The sequence below is a fragment of the Lactuca sativa genome, chromosome 6, assembly GCF_002870075.4.
Source record: "Lactuca sativa cultivar Salinas chromosome 6, Lsat_Salinas_v11, whole genome shotgun sequence".
Classification (NCBI taxonomy): Eukaryota; Viridiplantae; Streptophyta; class Magnoliopsida; order Asterales; family Asteraceae; genus Lactuca; species Lactuca sativa.
Window position 1 is genome coordinate 10,302,861 of NC_056628.2, and position 14,831 is coordinate 10,317,691.

The 14,831-nt window shown below is 37.3% G+C and overlaps 1 protein-coding gene and 1 non-coding gene across 2 annotated transcripts; one reads left to right on the forward strand and one right to left on the reverse strand.

Annotated features, from left to right (window-relative positions):
- The first annotated feature begins 956 nt into the window (after positions 1–956).
- Positions 957–1,063, forward strand: LOC111900449 (small nucleolar RNA R71). The gene has a single exon (XR_002853219.1). It is a non-coding gene; the product is annotated as a small nucleolar RNA R71 (small nucleolar RNA).
- An 11,442-nt stretch (positions 1,064–12,505) lies between these two features.
- LOC111900444 (protein LURP-one-related 11) lies at positions 12,506–13,253 on the reverse strand. The gene is made up of 2 exons (XM_023896328.3): positions 12,987–13,253; positions 12,506–12,882 (listed from the first exon to the last, which is right to left on the reverse strand). Exons 1-2 carry the CDS (start codon positions 13,221–13,223, stop codon positions 12,535–12,537), a joined length of 585 nt encoding a protein of 194 aa, XP_023752096.1. The 5' UTR covers positions 13,224–13,253; the 3' UTR covers positions 12,506–12,534.
- Between the last annotated feature and the right edge of the window lie 1,578 nt (positions 13,254–14,831).

The following is a 14,831-nucleotide window of genomic DNA, read 5'->3' on the forward strand; positions in this document are numbered from 1 at the left end:
ACTGAGCCCGCGACGTGAGCATATCGGGCTCACGTTGTGAGTCTGGCATTTCAGCAACATCTTCGATTTCAAGCTTCGACTTCTTTGGCTTTGGTCCAGATGGCTTTGGCTCTTCCTCTAGTGCTTCTAAGAACTCAGAGATGGCCTCTTCTTCAGTATCAATAATCATTACATGGGAATGAGTCTTCTTTTCGGGAAATTGGGGGGATAATCTCTCATTCACCAAAGTAGTAAGTTGAACAAGTTGAGATTCAAGATTGTGGATGGAGGCTTGCTGATTCCTTAATGATGTTTGCTGGTCAATCATCATTGCTTGCTAATTTTTCATCATATTTTGATTCTCCTTTATCATTATTCTTTGATCCTTCAATGCTACATCTGTATCATCATGTCTTTTCTCTGAAGCTTCTATGAAACGAACTAACATGGTCTCCAGATCAAATTTCTTCACAGCTGGTGGTTGCTCCTTTTGGTAGAAGTCGTGGCCAGTCTGTCTGTATTTTTCCTCCTTCTGCTTCTTGTACTTATCATATGACAACCACTCCTTCTTTGGCTTTCTCCAATCTTCATCATACTTGTCCCCACTCGAGTAGCATACTTGAGTCTTCTTGTTCCCATACTCATCCAAGTTGCAATCCTTAGTTAAGTGTAGACCATTACACCTTTCACATCCGTCTCTTATTGCATGAATTGATTGGTCCATTTGGGTCAATCTCCGGTCCATATTATTCAACATCGCCATCATAGCAGCCATCTCTTCAGAATGTGCACCCCCACTGCCTTTTGTTCCATCTTGTCTTGGGTTGTGGTACTTACGAGAGTGTTTTGCGAATTCTTCAACTAACTCCTTGACCTCCCTTGGATTTTTCTTTGTCAATGGCCCTTGAGAATCAAGGAGTTTCCTTGTCATAACATTGACCCCATCATAGAAAATAGACATCTCTTATTGAATATTAAGACCATGTTGAGGACAATTCCTTAACAATCCTTTCTAATGCTCCCATGCCTCGTATAGTAACTCCCCCAGTTGTTGCTCAAAGTTGGCTATTGCCTTCTTGAGTTTAGCTATTTTTGATGGTAGGCAAAATTGGTCCAAAAATTTTTCGCGCATCTGAGCCCAAGTTGTGATTGTACCAGGTGGAAGTGTTTTTAACCAATCTTTAGCAGCTCCTTTAAAAGTAACAGGAAGCATCCTTAGCAAGATGGTATCCCTATTAACATTCGGTACATTGAAATAATTCGCAATTTCATTGACCTCATCTAGATGCTTAAAAGCATCCTCATGATCCTTTCCATAAAATGGAACATCCTTAAGTGTAGTAAGGATGTGTCCCTTTAGCTCGAATGTGGCAATGGCAGGAATCGCGGGTTGTACAAACCCAGCGCTAACATCGTCTCGAATTCGCTTCTTGTAAGCTCCCATTGACATTTCTTCAATGCTTGCAATCTCATTTCTTGGCTCGTTCTTGAGTTCACTCTTATATAGTCCAAACTTGGTATCGGAGTCGTACTCGGATTCGGTTGGGATAGTTATTTGATCTAAGCTTTCAACCTTTCTCTTGTCCTTTGAAGATGAACTCGACGGGTGTTCCTCCAATTCACTTAAACCAAGGCTCTGATACCAACTTGTAACATCCCAAAAATCACAACAAATTTAAGCTTTTAAAAACAAGCCATAGTCATAAAATATTTACAAAATCATTGTTTCCAATTTTTTTATCCATATCAGAGTATCCCAAAATCATAAAGCCATAAATAGAGGTTGTGTACGGTCACGCCTTCGCCTTCTCGTGATCAACAAAAGTACCTGAAACAACAACTAAAACTCATAAGCCAAAGCTTAGTGAGTTCCCCCAAAGTACCACCACCTACAACATATCAAACAACAATATGCATAACCGAGCCTTCAGCCTGATTAGCCTGCCTCATAGGGCCTACAACCTATCTGGACCGCTCCCGAGCTTTCGGCATGACTAGATCGCCTCGCAGGGCCTACATCCTATCTGGACCGCTCGCCGAGCCTTCGGCCTGACTGGACCGCCTAAAGTCTATTCGGACCACCCTGGGAATCTTGGCCTTCAGCATAAAGCAGGACCACCTCAACCCAACCAACCATAACATGTCGACATACACATAACAAATAAACATATAATCAGGCATCGGACAAACAAGCAGATTCATAGATCATTATCGCATGGTAACATCATATATACCAGGATACTGATCTAACAGATCTATACAGCATAACAACATACTATCATGTAATAGAATATACAATCCACTGTGCCAACCTTGGTGCCTTCGACCAGTAAGTAAAATGAGGAAAACTCACCTCTCAATCTGAACAAATAGTAGATAAGGTCACGGCTCCGAATCTCATCTCTAACTGACACCTATCCATCAAAATGACTAGTTCTTAAACACAATCCAATATACCCAAAATACCTTCAAGTCAAACTGGGTCACCCTTGATCAAAGTTATAGTTAAACAGGTCCAAATGAACAAGTCAATTGAGTCAACCTAGCCCAGTAAACTCAGGGTGCGTACTCCAGAAGTACACAGGGCATACTCGAGCATTGACCACCATTGGAGAGGTTGACCACGTACGTGTTGTGTACTCAGATTATGTAGGGCATACAGCCAGTCTTCCCAAAAACACATTAAGAGCTTAATATGTTAAGTTCTGATGTCCAACTTCCAGATCTAAGGCTAAAATACCATAGAGAGTCATAAAGTTTCCAACTTTATGACTTTGCATGTCCATTAAGTGCTTAACTCAACATCTTAATGCATTAATACCTTCTAAGGAATGCATGGAGTGAAATTAACCCCCACTACTACATTTTTATGACTTAGGACCCCTCCAAAGGTCTAAAAGGATGACTTATTGGGTCAAGAACATGCTATGCTCAAGAAACACCATATTTGGGACAAAAATAACCTACAATCAAGCCCAAAACAAGATCTAAATGAAATTTCACCAAGTTTAGAACTTTATACCTCCAAGTGATGCCAAATGATGGTGTGTTTCTGGATCTAAAGTGCTTCCCTCCTCCAATATGGTCTCTGCTTCCTTCCTTCTTCTTCAAAGGTACAAAACACACACTCATAAGCTTAGAAATACTTCACAAGGTGGATTAGGGTTCCTTTTGCATGTTTAGAACCACTTACAGAATAATATGTTATTCAAACATTGCCAATCAGTCCTACTCTTGGGAGATAGTAGTGAGTTTAGATTGTCATAGTATTAGTATATTGTTCATAGAGATAAGCATAGCTAAATCTTGCAACCAATAATGCTTAGTACTTGAAAATGGAGATTTTAAGTATTATAGTAACCACACTTAAAGATTATTTCACGGATCATGTCATGAGCAAATTAAGATGACTACACTTCTTATTTTTCAAATGAAGATGCATGAGGTTTTGTTCTACAATTTGTTGTATCTTGGTTTTTCTCCAACATTGTCCGTAATTGGTAGCTATATAGGGTTTGACTATGTAACATCCCAAGACCAGGTATACCTTATAAACCCTTGTTCTTTTGGTAATTGTCAAGTTTGGCCCTTATGTAAGAAAAGGTGGTAAATGAGTACGCAGGGCGTACACATGTGTATGCTCAGTGCACTCATGTGCGTGTTTTTTACACGGACGCCACCTAATACGTTGGACGTACCAGAGGGTATGCTGGGCGTACTAGGCCCAAAGTGAAAACCCTAATTTAGGGTGTGTCCCTATTTAAAGGACATGATGGCCTAATTTCTGGCCACCATTCCCAGACATCAACCCTCTCAAACCCTAATTTCTCTTCCCTTGATCTTGTATGTCCATTTGTGAGCTATTAAGTGTTCTTGTGGTTTCTTTGGAGTGAAGAAGGAGCTTTGAAGAGGAAATAGTGGGAGTCCAAGCTTTGGATCTGAGCCTATATGTGGTTGGAGCTTCAGTAAGAGGTATAAAGCTCAAAGCTTTCTCACCCTTTTGATTTGTGCATCATTTTAGGGTTTTGGTCCCAAAGTTGGATGCTTTATGAGATATTGAGCTTCAAAGTGTATTATCTGCTCCTTTGAGTGTTTTAGTGGTGTAGAGTCATAAAAATCGAGACTTAGATGTTTAAACCAAGCCATGCATGAGATATGAGCATTTTTTAGAGTAGAGAATGAGACTTTTGGTGTTTGGACTTTATCAACCATGCAAAGGCTTAAAGTCACAGACTTTATGGAGTATGAGCCTTTAAGGAGTCCAGATCTGAGATTTAATCTAAGGTCATAACGGATTAATACCAAATGAGTATGAAGAGCAAAACTGGGATGTACGTTGAGCGTAATCCTAGTACGCGCAGCGTAGGGTCGAGAATCCTTGATGCATGCATAGAGATGGAGTACACCCAGCATAGAGGGTCGGTGAAGGCACCGGCTTGATTTTACACACACGAGTTGGAGATATGTTTTTAAAGGATCCTGATTGTGTTTTAAACAATTAATGAACATGTGCTTTTGATAACTTGATATTGGGTGATTTTTATGGTTATGATAATGAGATTAATGTGAATTTTTAAATGAAAATTTGTTTGGAAATTTACGGTGTTACAAACTAGATATTGTGTGAGGAATAACACATACATATGTAGTCAAAGTTTATTTGATCCTTCTTCCAGAAATGGAGAAGTAGATATCTATGGGCCCCTCGATGATTTTGTGCTGACATCTAAAGTACTCGGTCGAGTCTTAACTGATATGTATGTGTTCAATTTAGCAGTTAGAAGCAATCACCATAACTCTATGTTTGGAAACATAATCTTAAATTATGAGATTGACCATTATCTATGTCTTGAATTCATACAGATATCATGAAGATCAAAGGAATTTGAAGTCACTAGTCTTAGGATTGTTTATAGCATTGTTGCGATAAGTATATTAGTTGCATTGGACAACGACTCACTAATGTTCCTACTAAGTATTGGATCGGTCAATTGTTAATCCCTATCTGTAAGTGGGAGCTTATGGAGAATAGTGCTCATAGCCATAAAAATCCTGATAATATTACTATAAATCTAGTTTGATGAGATGAGAATAATACCTTTCTACTACCAAAATCTGGAACCCTCTCAAAACCCTAGAATTGACGGAACCTAGTTCCCACGATGTGATGAGACTTAGATTCGAGTTCTTCGAATCTGTTTGTAACACCCAAAAGCAGGTATGACCTTAGCCCTTGAAGTATCTTGTTATTTGCATAAAAGACCCTTAAGTACATTGGGTGTACTTAAGAGTACGCTTAGCGTACTTGGTGAGGAGGAACACGGAGGGGCAGCACGTCTGTTGGGCGTACCAGGAGTACACTGGACGTATGTGCCAGCATGTTCAAACCCGAAAAATCGGACTTCATGCCTATATAAACGTCCTTAACTCATTTGAACCTCACCTTTAACAGCCTCCTTAATCTTCAAACGTCCTTGAAAACCCTAATATCATTTGTGAGTGTAGCTTGAGCTTTAAGAGTGCATTGGTGGTTGTTTTAGTGTTAATCCAAGAAGAGGAAGTTTCTAAGGAAGCTTGGACTGTTACTTGGCCTCAAGAATCTGATTATTGTCGACCTTGAGGAGCTTCTGGAGGTATAAAGCTTATACCTTTTTCATTTTAATCACTAGATCTAGATAGGGTTTCTAGTCTTGTCCTTTTAGTTGATCTTGGACCCTTTTCTTGTGAGTTAAGCAACTCCAGAGGAAGGAGATGACAGATCTGAGGTCCCTTAGTCCTTTTCCCACATAAAAATGGAGTCTTGGTGAGAGTTTTGACCTCGTGTATGGGTTAAGAGCTTCAAATTGGTCTTTATAAGGGTGTTGGGACCATTTAAGACATGCAAAGGCATAAAGTTGCCAACTTTATGCCTTGGGTCGCCTTAATAGGCCTAGATCTGACTTCTGGATGTGAAAGAATCGAGAATTAAGCACTTAATGGAAAAAGTGCTTAATCTATTAGTACGTCGGGCGTAGATCTGCGTATGCCGCGCGTAAGTCCCCGAGCCCCAGTACGCTGAGTGTACGTGTCGCAGACAGGCTTGGACCTGTTTTGGGCTTTTGGGCTATTGGGCCTCACTTGGTTATTAGACTTGGATTGTATTCTATAAATTGTGGGCCATTTCATATGTTGGGCCTTGGGTATATATCGATTGGGCTTTAATAGGCCAAGAGGCCCATTAATGATATTGATCTTAGACTTTGGTCCCATTAGCAAGGAAGGGGTAATTGGGCCTCATGAAGGGGTTGGAGTTTGGGTTTCTTTTAACTAAGTAAGGTCCTAACATTAATTTATTGTTATTATTCAGCACGGGAGGTTTCAGACTGTTAGGAGAGTAGCTTTTGTATTTCAGCGGACAGAGGTGAGTCTTCTCACCATACCTATGAGTCTAAGGCACCAAAGTCGGCCTATTATGTGATTATGGTATATGTGTTAGTCATTATGTGTGTTGATATGCTATGTAATTGTGTATTCTGCATGGAAGACCCCGAGGGGAGCCCGAGGCATTGGGTGTAAGACCATGTGGGTTAGCCCATGGCATTCCCTCAGGTTTTATGAATGCATAGCTTATATGATGTCACTAAGCTTTTCAACTTACCGTTTGTGAATCTATTTCATGTACTTCGGAGCCCAAGGGCAAGGGCAAGGTGTGATGACGTGGCGTGCACTCTATCTCTTTTTCACTGATATGAATCGGGGGACCGGAGGCAAACGCCTCCCTCGGGCATTGGGTGCTTCCCGGGCCTTCTCACCAGCCTCACGTGGCAGAAGAGGTTCCCCACCAAGAGGGCCTGTGGGACCATCCTGTAGCAACCTGAAGCACTCCGCCAATGGATCTGGAGGTTAAGCAGCCACTTATGGGCGACCAACAGCGGCACGAAGAGCTGGCAAATCGACTCAATCACCACTTCCTTGGCAAAAGTGAACAAATAGGTAGCCTAGCCTATGACGATTTGTTGGATAAACAGATCTAAAGCTGGAATAAGGGATTGCCCACTTCACCGCCCCGAAGAGCAGTGGCTCTGTTGTTTTGCGCGCCTACGGAGAGAGACTCAAAAAGTACCGACGCTCAATCGAAAGAAAGATAAATCCACTATATGCTTAACTCATGCCCCAGGAATCCCGGGGGTACGAACTATTTTTTTACTGGAGGGAAGGATGGGGAAAAGCATAGAGCGTGCGGGCTCAGCTCTCGCACTCCTCCCATCCGCGAAGCTGAGGCGGGAGAAAAAGCATAACTCCCCGGTCTCATAGGTTACCTTTCGATCTTCCTCCCCCGTGACGCTCCCAAATCGATCGTTATCCTTTTCTTTCTTTCTTGTTGTCTTGATCCCCGCCGTTACGGAGTTCTTCTGCTCTAATCTCCGAAATTGAAGGACTTCATACGGGCTAAGGACTTTGTATTGATTCATGCAAAGATGCTCCTCTGGGAAAAGGCTCTAGCGACGGGAAATCGGCCACTAGTTACAAAGCTCCAATAAGGTATCGAGAGGGCTATCACAGTCAGGTGCGAAGTAATTAGCCCTATTTGTAAAGTAGCTCTATTCCTATTTAGGGAGTGAAGGCTAAAAATGGCTTTATGAACCGTTCCGTTCGCCACGCATCGGCCCCATTCACTTGCTTATCGAAGAGGCTGTAAGTACACAGTGCCCCACAACTATGAATAGTAAAGATAGATGAATCAATGGAACTTTGATCCCTGGTTCCTGCTTGGTCTAATGTCTGGGTGCGTATGGCAGTACACTGAGAGCACCTTTCAAGTCGGCTGAAAAAGAAAGAAAAAAGGCTTTCGTCGTCTTTTTCCCGCTTTCACCTTCGATTGCGAAGGGCTTTTTTCTGATTTTCAATTCCTCTCCGGCGAGGTTTGAACTTCGCGTGGTGGGAAGGCCTTCACGATTCGCATCTTCCCGTCCAGCAAAGAAAGTGAAGGGGCGCGGACAGCGAGTTGGAGGACGCTGCAGAACCGCATGATTGATCCATCTACATTATTCCCTAATTGAAGAAAGTTGTAAAGCCTTCAGAGCCTCAGTCCCTACCTTTTTTTTAAGAAAATAAAAGCTGACTAGCAATCGCTCGTTTTTATTATTAGCATGGGATTGGATGTTAATAATGAAATAAAAACATATATAGATATTAGAAGAGAAGGCAATCCCCGTGGAATTCCTATCGATTTCCGATGGATAACAATCCATCTTTCTCGCTTTCGCTCTTTCTCCCAATCAGTCGCGAGGGTTCCAGAATCAAACAAAAGGTCCGAACGTCCGAGCACGAAAGATAAAATGCTCCATGGGGAAGTCGTTTCCATCTAGGATAGCGTATTCGTGCCAGTTAGACGTCGGCCATGAAATCCATCACTATACCGAGCAAATCATGGGCATTCACATCCCGGTCAAAGGGAAATGTGCACGATTCTCTCGTGAATCGCCTTCAGCAAGGTATGGCATTCAGGGTCTTAACCCAGGGATAAATCTTTCTTCATAGAGACAAGACATTCGTTGCTGATCTAAAAAAGAAGCAACTTTGCTAGAAGTAAAGCTTCTCAAGTTGTGTTTTCAATTCTTTTATTATTTAGTGTTCGATTTAGACTTAAATATCCACGATGATCTCCTGTTATTACTTGTCTTGGTTTTGGTTTTCGTCTCACGGATCTTGGTTCGCGCTTTATGGCATTTCCACTATAATAAGTGTAGGAATTCATGGGTACCTGGGATCACTTGGACCATTTCCACTCTGTGTTGTCTTCTTGACCTTTGCTCTGAGTGGTTGGTCAAACACGCAGAATGTGCAGGAGAGGAGGGTTCCTCAAATGCCCAACTCGATTTGGACTTAACTCTGCGTCCGCCGGGACCAACAGCAGAGGAAATAGAAAGGGAGCTTTCCTCTTTTCTTTCTTCCTTTGGAAATAGGGGAGTGACCTTAAGTGTACTCCAAAATACGAAGATTAAGCTACAATTGGATGTCGCGTCCCCCGCGAAGCTTTTGAAGATTCGGGAACTTCTGCGGGATCTCCAAAGCAGACAGGTTCCTGCTTTCCAAGTGAGAGATGCTTTATTGAAAGCTCTCGCCCGACGGGAGAGGGACCAGACGCGTGATCCATGAGGTTGGCCGCCCAGCGTCGGCTCTACGAACTAACAAGGGGTCGGTCGCGAGAGAGAGAGAAGGGGTGGTCCGGCTGGTAGGGGGGCTCGTCAGGGGGAGCAAATTGATAAGTCCTTTGAAAGATAGGGCTTCCCGGAGAATTTGGTGTCTTTCTATTTCGAAACAAAGGACCATAAGTCTAATTAGACACTTCGTCTTTATTGTTCCACTAGCTAGGATAAAATTATAAGATGTCCCTTGCATTATTACAACCTTCTTTTTTGATGTCAAAGACCAGAAGCTACGCGAAAATTTTCATTGGATCTCGGTTGTTCTTAACAGCGATGGCTATTCATTTAAGTCTTCGGGTAGCACCACTAGACCTTCAACAAGGTGGAAATTCTCGTATTCCTTATGTACAAGTTCCTGCGGCTCGGATGAGTATTCTTGTTTATATCGCTATGGCTATAAACACGTTCTTGTTCCTATTAACAAAACATCCCCTCTTTCTTCGCTCTTTCGGAACCGGTACAGAAATGGGTGCTTTTTCTCACTCTAATGTTTTCTTTGAAATAAATTGTAATGAATGTGTATTTGAAAACAAGTAAGATTGGGGCTTTATGATCTATGCAAAAATGATTGATTAATTAAAATGAAAAAAAAATTGTCAAATTTGGGTCATTACAGTGTTTGATGTTGGAGTTCAAGGTTTGTTCAGATATGTTAGAGTTTTGCATATTGGGTGTGATTTTAGAAGAGGGACTCTCATTTGTGTTCTTTAGTCCAATCAACTGACTCGTCTTAAGAAGAAACGTACAAGAAATCTAAGATATGTTTTATATCTATCGAGTTCTAATAAGTTGCATAGATTAGTTGAGTTTAGATCCATATGTTTCAAGTATTAGATCAATTTGTTTGTTGTTTCCGCTGCCATTTTGTTTGTTATAATGAGGCTCAAAACCTATCAGCATCTTCAATCAATCAACGAATCAAAAAAAAAATTAGAGCTTAGAAGCAGCAAATCGGAACCCACTTTGATGCTCTTATATTCTAACAGTGCAAAATGGCAAAAAAAAAAAAAAAAAAAAAAAAAAAAAGAACTCAACACTCCTTGCCTTTCGAGATACACTCTTATATGTGGCTTCCTTCTTGATTTAATATGTAATTGGCTTTACTAAACCTTCAACAACAATCAAACAACCTTCCCTAAACAAACCAAGCACTTGGTCCTTGTATCTACCAAACATGTTTGGAATCGGATTGGTAATAACATCTTCGATCTCACGGGACGCCGTTGGATGGATCCCAAGATACAATTGAACGTTATCATGTATGTATAAAGTCGTTCGTTTTGCATTTGGCGAGCACAAGCAGTAATGTCGATTTTGTTAGGGTGAGTTAGGTGACGTTGGGAGATAGAAAAGAAACAGGAGGCGGAGAACATTGAAAGTTTATATTCAAAGAGAGACAATTAAGGTTGGTATTGTGAAGAAGACGACGAGACACAAACCGCACATATACTTAAATTGATTTTTAATTTAAAGTAAAAAAAAGCCACCTAGACATAGGGGTGTCAATTGATGACACGATACGATAAAAAATACATGACACGAAACGAAATTAGGACGAAATTGAAATTCAGATACGTGTTCGTGTCAAGCGTAAAAAAACACAACGTCGTGTCGTGTCATGTTCGTGTTCAAAACTCGACACAGAATTGACACGATTTAGCATTTTTTTGTCGTATTTTTCGTGTTTGTCATGTTATACATGATTAACTATTAATTAAAAAACTAATTGGTATTTTATGTTATCTTTGTCGTTCGTGTCATGTTTTCGTTTTTTAATTGGTTCGTTTTCATATTAGTTAAAAAAACACGACATGTCGTGTCGTGTTTGTGTTACATAAAACCTTATTGTGTTATGTCAGACAAAAACACAACACGATGACCTAATTTGCCACATCTACCTAGACAGTGTAACCAGTAAAACTAGAATTTAACTGGATGTTTTCTCTATTTAATAAGTAAAATAACATTTTAGTGATCTATTGCGCAAAATAATAATAATAATAATAATAAATGAATAAATAACAACATTAACAACAATCAGTTCGAGCCAAAGCAAACATTATATCTGTATGTCTATCTATCTATTTACGAAAGATATGCTATAGTAACATTTCCACACAAACAACCTTCTACTAAGAGTTAACCGAACAAACAATAATGACTATAAATAAATAACCATCTAGAAAAAATAAATAAAATTTTAATTGCGACAGCAGCTTTATCGACAACAAGTCTTTGCTATTAGCTAGCTATTCCAATTTTACCGGATATGGAGGTTCCCGCCTATCTGTCAGCCATGACAAAGATTATGTGCAGTAGCTCCTTTTAGCGATGACAATATGTTCGTTGCTAAAGTCGTTGTTGCTAAACAAGATTCTTGTAGTAAATAATATAACACAAAATTTGAATGCCGTTGGGCCGGGCATCCATGTCATTTTACAACTTTGAGTGTAAAATGGTCACTCTTGATTAATTTTAATAAATTGTTGGTGATCAGAACAGAATAATCAGTCTTAAAATGAATTCAGGTTAACTGAACCAGCCAAAAACTTATATAATAACTTAATTGATGAAAACGTTAAATATAAAATGACATATCATTTAATCCTGTATTTCAGTTATACAACTATGAATGATCTTGAAATTCTATGGGACATGAGGTGATGATGATTGTATCCACTGCTTATGGGTTTGGTCTCACTTTGAGTGTAGCAGGTAGGGTATTCAAATTTTAATACTGCCCACTTTCAATTAATTAACTGTTTTTTAAAATCAGAGCTTTTAAAGTGAGATTTATTAGGTTTTAATTATATATATATATATATATATATATATATATATATATATATATATATATATATATATATATATATATATATAAACCAATATCATAATATAACATATTGACAACTTAATTAATTTATATAAAAGTAATTTCATGTCACAAAAACACTTTTTCTATTAACATGCATATATTGAGTTTAGAAAAAATTTATTTTAATTCTTGGAACTTAAATGAAAGTAGACTAAATAAGTAATAAATTACTTACATTAACATATAAAGACTAAATTATAGATATAAAGATTAATAAGATTTTGTAGCTTCTATCAAATTGTTAGATTTCGATTCTCAACCCCAAAAACTATAATTTATTAATTAATCAATTAATCGTGAAATTTCTTTCTTCACATATCTCATGTCCAACAGAATCTTTTGAGTTCAGCAAATGAGTTGAACATAATACGAAATAGAATATCAAAAATGCGAATGCAAAGAAGATTTGGTTGATTTACCGATGTATTTTAATTTCATGAATATACGTCCTATATACTATAGATAGTCAGCTTGAACAAACTTTTTTTTTCTTCAAATATGATTATTAATCAACCCATAGACCATAACAATTGCCATGATAAATGAATGGTCGACATGGGGCTGTACAATTAATGTAAATACATCATCTCCTAAATTAATTCCTGTTGTTGTTTGTTTTTGTTTAAGCTCTGCTACCAGAGCACCTTCTTGATCTTCATCTACAATCTTGAACCCTTGTTTCCCATTCATTCTAACAATCTTGTATGTACACCCTCTTCCCTTATGGTCACACGAATTCACACAAATGCTTCGATGTTTTGTTGCATGGAACCATAGTTGTTTATTCGAACTACAATCATCCCATTTATATCCATCCCAGCATCCAAATAATCGTAATTTCTGCACCGACAAAGCAATTACATTAAAAAAGATATCGTCTTTTGATAAAATGAAACTATATATATATATATAAGTTAATCATGACTTCATGAGTGAATAAGTACCTTTTGTCGTAAGGAATAGAGAACATTGCCTCGAATATCCATCAAGTAAACTTCTTGGCCACATTTATTGTCGTAATTATCAACTCTATAAATTATTTCGCCTTTTGAATTGTAGACAGTGCATCCATGAGTGTTGAAAACTAGAGATTTCATCCATATTGTAAAAGATTCAAGCTTTGAACTCATGTAAGGTGAAGGAGAGGAAGGAGAAGGTCTGTGTGGATAAACCCTAGACATTGAGAGAGAAAAGAAAACAAATCTTTGTAAGAAGATAGAGAAGCTCCTTTATATATATATATATATATATATATATATATATATATATATATATATATATATATATATATATATATATATATATATATATATATATATATATATATATATATATATATATATATATATATATATATATAGACATGAGGAAATGGTAGTAATTTAAAAATATTTGCATGTAGGTCAGCATCTTGGAAAAGAATTCAAGTATGATATTTTTGATATAAATATCGACATATCAATTTCTACGTTTTTTTTTAATTTTTAAAATTAAAAATTCACATAATACTTATATATTTATATATGTAAAATATTGAATATAATAAACATGATAGTAATTATAATTAATACTTTTGTTCTTTTCTTATTTCAAAATTTTATTTAAAAAAATATTTAATGTTTACAATTTAATATTTAATTTTGTTTAATCAGCATGTGTATTACACGGGTTTTATACCTAATATATATCTAAATCCCCACAATTATTTATCAAACAAATAAAATTATTTTACATAACCATAAGTATAATATTTGGTTAAGAATATAGAAAAGTTATACATTATAATTAGATTCATATTTATGGTCTTAAATATATAATATAAATAATAGTTATTTGAGCAACATCGTCAATGTGAGGTGATTATCTGAGACACTAGAGTTAATGACAAATTCGAATCATACGATCCGCTCCTGTACAACCTGCTCAACTTTTTTTTTTAGAAATTCTACATTAATGTTGTATTTTTTTAAGTTGTCATATTTCAATTATCAATATGTTCATCGTTATTATTAAAAAAAAAATTAAAAAAAAAACCCTACTAGTCACAAAGACTAATTCGAAAATAGAACGGATGCATATATTGTACGTCTTACCAGTAACATTTATCCAATGCATATAATAGATTAATTTTGATTTATATAAAATAACTATAACAAATTTGATTTGTAATATAAACTTTTGGTTACTATATACATTCTTATTAACTTGTAGTAGGCTACCATTTGAACACCTTCCTGACTATCTCTCACCAAAAATATAATATATATACATTTTTGAATTAAGAGTCAAAATCCAACAATCATTACAGCCAGTTTTCACATTAACTATTAAATTCTATTGATTAGTTTAGTGGGCCTGTCATTATCAATTCTTCTTAAGTAATACTCATGTGGCCTTAGAAATTCGAAATAGTCAAATACATTCTTTTTCAAGGTTAGATTGTTGTCCCATGTATCCTAAAATTGACCACTTTCTTAACTTAATATTAGATGCCAAATTTGTTGTATAACTTTGGTTAATTTAGATTTACTGGTTTGAATGCTTGAAGATCTTTGAAAGAGTAAACTATATATGACGGAAGTTAGATCTTTATAAGGCTAAATTTTATCTTGTGATCAAGCACGTGTAACTAATGTTCAATTTCGGCCCATAAAGCTATTTTGTGACGTCACTTGTAATAAAACATGGCAAAAATTGTATTGTATCCCATCAAATTATATACGTAATAAACACCAACACCAACTCGAAAAGACGAAAATACAAATTAATCAGTACAAAATTATGAAAAA